General features: G+C 30.3%; 1 protein-coding gene across 3 annotated transcripts; it reads right to left on the reverse strand.

The window, feature by feature from the left end:
- Positions 1-1,203: 1,203 nt before the first annotated feature.
- On the reverse strand, positions 1,204-9,713 carry LOC107169097 (uncharacterized). 3 transcript variants are annotated; one of them, XM_089219947.1, is made up of 5 exons: positions 9,463-9,713; positions 3,508-3,596; positions 2,682-2,784; positions 2,570-2,611; positions 1,204-2,492 (listed from the first exon to the last, which is right to left on the reverse strand). In XM_089219947.1, the coding sequence occupies exons 1-5, from the start codon at positions 9,578-9,580 to the stop codon at positions 2,071-2,073; spliced, it is 774 nt and encodes a 257-aa protein (XP_089076073.1). In that variant the 5' UTR covers positions 9,581-9,713; the 3' UTR covers positions 1,204-2,070. The 3 variants fall into 3 exon arrangements, with proteins under 3 accessions (XP_089076073.1, XP_089076075.1, XP_089076076.1); XM_089219949.1 differs by lacking the exon at positions 9,463-9,713 and adding an exon at positions 5,915-6,054; XM_089219950.1 differs by lacking the exon at positions 9,463-9,713 and adding an exon at positions 4,213-4,321.
- Between the last annotated feature and the right edge of the window lie 833 nt (positions 9,714-10,546).

Genomic DNA, 10,546 nt, shown 5'->3' on the forward strand with positions numbered 1-10,546 from the left:
ATATAGTTTTAAAATTGAATGCAGTTTAATGCTAGCAGTGTATTTGGTAGAGGGATGTCTTCTATGTCTGCAGTAAACCAAATGACTTTAAAAAAAACCCCCCTAAATGTTGGTATTATCATTTACTTTATAATTAAAATTGTTTTTTTGGTATATGTATATTTATTTAATGTGGTACACCCTCTGAGAAATCACCCAAAATACACTAATGGCATCATACATTTTTTCTAAAATGTGAATCTGAATTTGAAATAATGTTGAGTTTTTTTTACATAAGAAGTTATCTAATAAACAACAGTAAAAATATTGTTTAAAATATTTTTATTATTTTCATTATACACACGATTTGAAACCCTACATTTAACAGAATGTGCACATGCTGTATGTAATATACATATTATGTTTATGATTTATCCATAGACATTTTCAGGTAGATTTAATGGAAATATAATAATTAATAAAAATAATATTAAACACAAAACACTCATTCCATCAGAACTTTTTTATAAGCTATGAATAAAAATAATTCAGTATTTTTTTTTTTATTTTGCAACTAACATACAGTATTACATTATTAAATATTAGTTCCTAAATGAATAGGTATTTTTTTATTAACATTTATTTCTAAGAAACGAAATTTTCACCACATAAAAAGCAGCATTTTGTCGTTTTTATTTTTTCGATATCACTTATACAAAAAGAGTTCTTATTGTTTCATAATACATTATTTTTGTGTTGTTTAAGCAAGAATAACTTTTTTTGTATAGTTTTTATATTGCAAAAATTAAAACGTTATTGCACAGATAAAATTCTCTTTTTATATGGTGAAAATTTTGTTTCTTAGTTATAACTGTAGTTTTCTCTTTTCTAATTTATGGTATAGCCAGTGGCGTATTTTGGGTGATTTATCGGAGGGTTTCGCGCATTCAATGAATATACATATACCAAAAAAACAATTTTAATTATAAAGTAAATGATAATACCAATATTTAGGGGTTTTTTTTTAAAGTCATTTGGTGTACTGCAGACATAGAAGACATCCCTCTATCAAATACACCACTAGCATTAAACTGCATTCAATTTTAAAACTATATTTAACTGATTGAGAAGATGTATTTACATATGACTTTATATATAAAATAAATGTTTACACTGATTAAGTTGTAACATGCATATTTCCCCACTTTTTATGTACCTTACATTTTAATTTTTTTCATTTTATAGGACATAACACGGAAAGACGGGGACAACACATGCGGGTTTGGCGTCCTCTTAATAATATTAAATTAAAGCATAATATTTATGACGTACGTCAGTAAATAACATTGGGTTACCTCCACCATCTAAGCCATCAATGACGACTGGTATGTCAGCATTTAGTGATAAAGTTCAAAAGATGGCCAAAAGGCTCCTCTCTTAAGGGCGGGTCCGGCATAAAGGCACCAAAAAAGTATGGATGCATTATACCAAATACAGAAGAAATAATGAAGTCCGTCGTGCTGAAGCCACTTGAACAGAGGATAGCTGGAAACCGGGTTTTAAAAAATTAATTAACTTTACTCTCAATCCGAATAGTAAAATACAGTTTATCAATTTTTCAAAATTAAAGAATTGGCTGTTTTCCAACCATCTATTAAATTGTAATTCAATACATTACTCTCGATTCTTAAAGAATTTATCAACTTTATTTTATAATACGAATTGACAGAGACGTTGATTAATTCTTTAAAACCCGTTTTCCAAGTCATCCTCTGTTCGGGTGGTTTCAGTACGACGAACTTTAGTATTTCTTCTATAATTGGTATGCATCCATACATTTTTGGTGCCTTTTGGTCAGCGCACCCTCGAGAGAGGAGCCTTTGGCCGTCTTTTGAACTTTATCACTAAATGCTGGCATACCGGTTGTCATTGAGGGTGGTGGAGGTAATCTAATGTTATTTACCGACGTGTGTCATATATATTATGCTTTAATGTAATAATTAATACGTTACTCTCGGTTTTGTAGAATTTATCAAATTTATTTTATAAACGAATTGAGAATATTGAGATAGATAGATGTTGATTAATTTTTTAAACACGTTTTCCAGCCACCCTCTGTCCAGGTGGTTTCAGTACGACGGACTTTAGTATTTCTTCTGTAATTGGTATGCGTCCATACATTTTTGGTGTCTTTGTGTTCGGCCAGCCCTCGAGAGAGGAGCCTTTGGCCGTCTCTCGAACTTCATCCCTAAACGCAGGCATACCGGTTGTCATCATTGGAGTAGGTGGTGGTGGTGGTGGTGGTGGTAGCGTAGGCGGTGGAGGTAACGTACAATCTTTTGTTTTCGAGGGTGGTGGAGGTGGAGGTGGAGGTGGTGGCCTAGGAACTTCATTTGCCGAAGACGATTTTGTTGGTATAAATGCCGAACACGTTGGCGTGTTTAGTTGATGGCAAGAATGCGTGTTTGGTGAGTTTTGAGTGATTCGGATTGAAATTCGATTCTTCGATTCTCCTAGATGAATGTTAGGTTAAAAAATAATGTTTAATACTATTGTAGGTAAGTCGATATATTATATATTATAATATTACTTTTTATGGACACCAGTTCTTTTCTGAATAATTCCATTGTTTCTAATGTGAAAATATTTTTAATTAAAGTACAATAAATATTTAATATATTTTAATTATATGAAAAACTAACCTTCTATAGATTTCAATCTTTGCTCTATAATAATTTGATTTGAATCCTTTTTGATTATTTTAATACTTCTTAGTGACTCTGCATCATAAAATACGTCCTCATCCTATCAATGTAAATAGGTATATTGTTAGGTACTATTTAGTTGCACAACGTAGGTAATCATGTATCACATTAAACATTATACTTTTAAACTTTAAATAATATAATATTTACCTATACCAACCTAGTTTATTGTATTTAAATATAATGAATCACATATTATACTAGCTGAACCCGTAGCCCGTTAAAAATCGTACTTCTAATATGTCTCAAATTGTGTGTTAAATTCGTTACCTGTGATTATACTAGCAATATATTTTTATATATATAGATGGATAACGGTTAAAATATACTAAGTAATAATCTAACAACGATAATTAATTTAGATTATCATTATGTAAATTTATTCGTTATATTAAGAAGTCTAACAATTCAAATATTCAAGTGAATGATATTTAGGACGCCACCTTTTAATAAGTTAAGATAGGCAAGGACCATCTTTTACACATAGGTCTAATAATCTCTGTACCAAATTTAGTCTCAATCCGTCCAGCCGTTTAGAAATGCATAAAGGACAGACAAACAGACAGATAGACAGGAATTCACGATTTAATCGCCCTCATAGGTACATTCAACCGGTTTTTAAATACTATTATTGCATTGCTTCTTCAATCAAGGCAACCAAACCTTCCTATGTTTCCCTCTGTTTATTGTGCTTATTGTAAAAATATTTGATACAGATCGTAGAAATTAAAATAAACATGACGAAAAATGATATTTTATTTACCTCTAAATCCTCAATTATTTGATCCTCGTGATTATTTTTTGATCGGTTCTTCTTCTTGGTTAAATAACAACTTAGCATGCCTGCCATGCCTATAACGCCAAATATAAGTCCAAATAACGATTCTTTTGACATTTTCCAATACAACTTTAGACACACAATGTATTTATAAAAACTATATTTGTAAATGAACAAATTAATAAACGATCTATTTATTTGTAACTATGCATATATTATAATATTTATTCCTTCCCAGCGTTTCCTGGGCAATGATTTGTTTATGTTAAATGTATAAGTATACCACGCACTGTAAGTGTTAACAATTTGAAAACTTCGCAAAATATTTATTTCATTACCAAAATTCATCTTAATACAAGTCCATCCAACCAAAATATTTAGTGTTACCTTAAATCGTGATCACAGTATCACACTGTATATTGGTACAAATCACATACGTACTTATATAAATGTTAATGATAGTGAAATTACAAGTAATAAAATTGGTGCAAAACATCATCTCTCTACCACTTCAACTTTTCGTGGTCGCCTATTATAACCTCAATGTACCCAAATTGCCTGTACACGGCAATGATACAAAAAATAATATTATTATTTATTATTATTATCGTGTTAATATTATTTGTATACTAAAAAAATATTGGGAACAATATATTATATTTCTATTACATACCAAACGGAAAAACTTACATCATATTATAGTTGTGCATTTAAGAATAAAAACCAGTGGATTAGATGTGAACAAAGTGAATGAAAAATCATTTTAGACTGTTAAAATTAACAGTCTAGATGCACTATATCAATTCCAGAATACGAAAACTAAAAAAAAAGAATTCTTAGAAAGAACACTTACAAATTTTAAAAATAATGAAATATATCAGTTAGTGGATACGTTAAACACATAAGTTTTTTATTAAAAAAAAAAATAATAATAGATTTATACATTTTTACATTTTTATACACTTTTTTGTGTCCTATGGTAATGCTAAATGGTTCTCAAAAATATTATAAGAAAATTATAATATGTATGAATAACTATGACTTTAAGTTTGGGCATACCTATACATAATGTATTATTGTAGTATATAAAATATATATATATATAGTATATACACATTATTGTTTGATTTATAACCATAATTTTTTTTTATCATTTGTAAAATTAAAAATTAATTCTAAAAACTAAATTTCAGGGTTCTTAAAACTGAAAATCAATAAAATTATTTCAGTTTGCGTTCACAGGGTTAGGTAATACGTAGGAATAATTTACATTTTTATGGATTTAACCATAAAATAAGTAATTTTATTTGAACTTTATTTACCAAAAACCAAAAAACTAATAATAAAACTGTTTGAAACACATTTGTTTTGAATTTATTAAATTTTGATACTATAAAATATCAATGGAATATTGATATTCAATGAGATGAAATAATTTTATAAATATTTATCATAACTTTAAAACAAAATATTGTTAATTATAAACATTTAATATGGTAACAACATATTTTTACTATTTAAATAATTAATTCTGTGGACTTTTAACTTTTGGTGGCTGATCTGCACACCGAGTACTTGCGTTAGAAAAAGAAACCATGATGTCGGTCCAGTCGAACTTCAGATATAATTGTCATAATAAATTGCCACACGTTTTAATAATATTTTGATAAAGTTTAAATAATGTATTTTCCAATAGATCCCTTTGTGTTTGAATAAATTACCAACAAAGCTTAACGTTTTAGAAAATGTTCGATGTATTCAACCGTTTTCATGCCGTTGGCATTTTGATAATTTCGCACTATTATATAATATAACCCACCTATACTATTTTAAAGTGTTGCTTTATAAAACTGTAAAATATTATATAAAAAACTCCGTCATCTGGTCTCTATAATGCTATATGCCTGCAAATTGCAATAGATGTAGAGTATACTATAATATTGTAATGTATTGTTTTGCAATCAAAACGACGGATCAAATGGAATCCAAGAACGTTATTCGTTCCAATCAAACCTGCAGAACGAATGAACGAAACGTAGTTTTTGCTCAGCTTATGATGTGGTATCAAAATATAATCGATCGATTTTAATTTAATGATTCAAGGATGGTGTTGATAATAGATTGAAACAGTAAATTATTTTATGTTGGCGTACCGGCTATTAATAATATTAAAATTATAACAATTACGTATTATGTTTATTTATGTTTGCAATTGATTGCACGTAAGACAAAAAAATTACTCATTAGTCATTACTAGGGCTAGGATTTATATGCAATAAAAAATTGTAAAATATGCATTTTATTTACCAAAATATTCAAAAACAAATTTTTATTATTATTTATTATAATTCATAATTTATTATTTTTACTTATTATTAGCTCATATTATTACATTAAATATTAGTTTAATTAGATTTAACTTGGCACTTTTACTTTGAACTTTTGGCATACTGGTCACTGTTATTAAAACCATTCAAATTATTAAGTATAAACGTCCGCACATTTACGCAACACACGACGTACTAATACAATCATTCTGTGCTGTCTCACTGTATAACAATGTGTAAGTAATTCTACCAGTCATCCGACCAACGATAAGGTAACGAACGGATATTATCCGACCTAAGATAAAATAGGTAATATTTATGCTAAATATATTTACGAAAATTCAACGGATAAACCAAAAACTGTCGGTTTCGTGAAGTACCATTTAAAACTAACAATCTATATATATAAAACTGAAATCAAGCAAAAGAGGAAATCTTTGTTACGGTTTGGCTTCGAAACTACTTATTGGATCGTCTGGCAATTTTTTTTAAATTAAAGAGGACATCACAGAGAAGGTTTTGGGCATGAAAAATTTGAGAAAGTTACCGGGTTAGAGGAATACGACGAGGTGATGATGAAATTACAGTATCGCCATCTGTCCAGCAAAAAATGAGCAAAAAAAAAATATATATAAATATTGTTCACAAAGAAGTATTATAACCTTAATAGAAATATGTACAGAGATAATATATAAATTAATAAATAAAAAAGGTACAATATATAAGAAAATAGTAATTTTTCATCCTCATTTTTTAAATATAAAATAGTTGAATACCTTCCGGGCTATTTTTTTTCCCTGGACAACGACGGGTAATTCAGCTATCTATTTATATGTATAAAAATATACTGCTAGCATAATCAAGGATTTTGTATTAATTGATTATATTAATTCACCGTTAGTGGAATTAAGTAAAAATGGAAACTCATATGTATATACATATAAATTTAGTACATTTAACGGGCAACGAAGTGCACGAGATCAGCTAGTAACTTATAAAAATTAAAAAATGTTAGTTAAAAAATATCGAATTCTAAAAAAATCTATGAATATGCAATTATATGCATTATGTACAAAATATGCAAAAATATACAAAACAAAATTGGTCCTATTTAAACGAGAATAAGCCAAATCGTGGACAAATCTGACAACCAATCAATTTGGACTTAAGGAAAAAAGTATGCAAACGCACATAAATCCTAGCCCTAGTCATTACTCAATACTTATCCGACGTAGGTCCGTAGGCATAGATTACCTGTCTCAGTTTTAATTTTTATTTAACCACGGGATACGCCTGATGGTAATACAAGCTGCATACAGCTATTTACCTTATAAATAAATTCTTGATACATATTAGATATATATATTATATTATATATTATATACTTAATATATTTGAATTTTAAAAATCAAAGCTAAGTTAACGCTGTCGTAAAATGTGTTTTATAGCACTGTCTTCGTTGTGAGGTGTGAGACTACTGTGACACGATAATCGACAATAGATACACCGAACGGCGCGAATAGATATTATATAGAAGACGCCACACCGGGTGATGTGTAGATAAGAGAGCAATGCGTTCGACGATCTGTTCGAACGGTCGACGCGGGAGCAACACAGCGCAAAACGTTATGCGGTCGCGGACAAGAGATTACGCGGTTCTGTTACCTTTTTTTCCGAGGCAAATAATAGTGGACGCAGCTCCGCGCCCTTAGTCGAAGTCATTCAGACAAAATAACGCCATGCGGAGATACGTCACGGGTTACCTAGTTCGGTGATCGGTGGTAAGATGATCACTAGCTTTCTTCACCGCCCACCGACACTATGCAGAACGAAAACCATATCATAATAAAGTATCAAGTGTCATGAGTATCAGTTCCGCGGTACACCGGTACCACTTCTTTGATCCACATTTTGTTATTTTTTTTTTTTTTGTGTGTCATCGTCATTACCGCTGCTGTCGTCACATAAAACACGAACTAATCACTCGGCGGATATCGTCACCCTCGAAGCCGCACCATCACGACACCTTTTTTGATATTATGTTATTCGTCTGCCGGAACGGTCGGCGACAATATTTTGCAGCGGTGAGATAGGTTCAGTGGCCCACAACTGATTATATACACATCTGTGCCAAATATATGTAGTCGCGTAAAGGTGAGACCCACTGAGCAATATTATTCAGCAATTTTTACGATTTTGGTGGCACCAGTCCCGCGTTTTTATTGTTTTGTGGCGAATGGTTTTAATCGTCAAGATGACTTCGTTCAACTCAAACCGCGTGCGTAAAATACTTTTATTCAAAAGTTGAAATGTTTAAAGAACGAATATGGGTACACGCATAGGCGGTACTAGACCTTCTTAGCCGGGGGGGGGGGGGCCGAAAACAGTTTAACTATACCGTTTTCCGTTAGGGTAGGTATACAATCGTGATTAGTACATATCACAATTTAAGATACTATCTATTATCTATGAAATCGTGATATAGGTACATACATAAATAATATATTATCTATGGGTACATATTATTCTATTTTTCGCGCAAATCACTTTATCAGTTACCAGCAAGCTGCTGCATTATGCATATATTACGAGCAAAAGTCGAAATCGGGCAAACCTCAGAAATGCCCGGTCAAAACGCGAACTGCCCATAATCCTTAGCAAAACGTCATATTTCGGCTTTTGACCGGGCAAACCTAATTATGACCAACCTCATTTGGGTAAAACTGTAGTGCTTTATAATATACGTTCGCTAATATTAAATACAAATAGTGATTTTTATCGTACGATTTTATTACGATTATAAATGCGCCAATAAACAAAAATATTATTTTTTTATTATTATTTATGTGTATTCAATTATATTTTTACAATATTTTATGATAATTATTTATTTGTATTTAATATAAGTGAAGTTATTTAAGACGCTACGGGTTTGCTGAAATGAAGTTTAATATTTAAATGTATTAATTTTTTTAATACTTTATTTTAACATTATAGTAGTACCTACCTAATATTATTATCTGTTAATTTTTATTGGAGTATACTTAATATCATTATATTTTTATTGTTATTTAAGTGTATTCAATTATATATTTTGTTCAATAATATTTATGTTATGATTATTTGGTTTTGCCCTTACGATAAAAGTCAGTATACAGTTTTGCCCAAATGAGGTTGGTTAGACCAGATTTCCTGGTCAAAAGCCGAAATATGACATTTTTCCCAAGGATTGTGGGCAGTTCGCGTTTTGACCGGGCATTTCTAAGGTTTGCCCGATTTCGACTTTTGCCCGTACCTAACACATACACTGAGATAGATAAGAAGCTTATCTCAGTGCCAGCATACAACAAACTATATTACTATTATACTATAGTACTATTATAAAACTATACTACTATTATTATAATATTACTAAAATACTAATTACTAGGTAACCGAGAAATGATAGCAGTCTTGTAGCATTAATAAAATATTACAATGTAATAATATATGAATGTTATTATTGTAAGCCCGAGGTATGGTCCACAGGAGGGGCAGTTGCATACTCTGCCCCACTAGTAGTACCGCCGAATTAAATACAAATAAATACAAATATAGCCTGGATTGTACTTACCATCTATAATCATCTCTATACTTAAATCAGACCAACACTGTTGAATGATAGTACTACTTTTATGACCAGCGTGGAGAGGGTTCCAAATTAGATCTTCTAACGCAGTTTGAACGTCCATTTAAAAATTGAAAAGCATGTGAAATCTGTGTTCAAATGACCATAAACAGGTGTCCGTGAGCCGTGACTAATTGCGTAAAGCTGATGCGCCAAAAAATATCATAAATTTATTTTTATTTTTGTATTATTCCATCGCAAGTCGAACGCATAAAAGGTTAATCACAATTGGAACGTTCAAAATTGATTCCTTCTACATTATAATATGTCAATTGTATTTTACCATTTAAAAAACTATTTTGGCAAAATATACTACTTAAATCGAATATTTCAAGGATTTTTTTCTTGCAAAAATGTAGCATTACACTTCCTTAAACTATCTAGAATAGTTTTGAAGGTCGCTCGGAAACATTTCCATTTGAAAATATAAAACATCTGAAATTTGTGTTCAAATGACCATCAACAGGTGTCCGTGACTAATTGTGTGATACTAATATGCAATAAATATTATCAATTTCTTATTATTTTTGTATTAGTCCATCGCAAGTTGAACGCACGAAAGGTTAAATGGCAGTTTGAACGTTCAAAATTGACTCCTTCTACATTATAATATGTCAAACGTATTTTACAATTTAAAAAACTATTTCGGATAAAAATACTACTTAAACTATCTAGAGCAGTTTTGAAGACCGTTCTGATATAATTCTACCTGAAAATTGAGAAACATTAAAAATTCGTGTGGAAATAAATTTCGCCCAAGACTGAAATTGCCTTCCCGCGCGAGCCACACATACTATTTTTTGTCACGCCCCTGAGTTCATTGAAAAGGTTATGCAGGGATCTATGCAACAACTATAGACTATTCTACAAAAACAATTTCATGGAAGACATTTTATTTTATTTCAAAATTACAATTTTTAATTTGTATATTTTATTATTGTCACTGATAAGATAATGATAGGTAATATACTATATTATAACTAACGCATCGTTCGACGCACTTATTTAGAAACAGTGCAAATTAAATATT

Source organism: Diuraphis noxia, unplaced genomic scaffold (assembly GCF_037042655.1).
Source record: "Diuraphis noxia isolate RWA-SAM2 unplaced genomic scaffold, SU_Dnox_SAM2 contig0002, whole genome shotgun sequence".
In the NCBI taxonomy this organism is placed as follows: Eukaryota; Metazoa; Arthropoda; class Insecta; order Hemiptera; family Aphididae; genus Diuraphis; species Diuraphis noxia.

Excerpts from the sequence above, each read along its gene's own strand:
- LOC107169097 (XM_089219947.1), bottom strand. The coding sequence starts at position 9,580 with ATGGACGTTCAAACTGCGTTAGAAGATCTAATTTGGAACCCTCTCCAC. Across the intron at positions 2,612-2,681 it reads AAGATTGAAATCTATAGAAG|AAACAATGGAATTATTCAGA; the intron begins GTTAGTTTTTCA and ends TTTTCACATTAG. Across the intron at positions 2,493-2,569 it reads AGAACTGGTGTCCATAAAAA|GAGAATCGAAGAATCGAATT; the intron begins GTAATATTATAA and ends ACATTCATCTAG.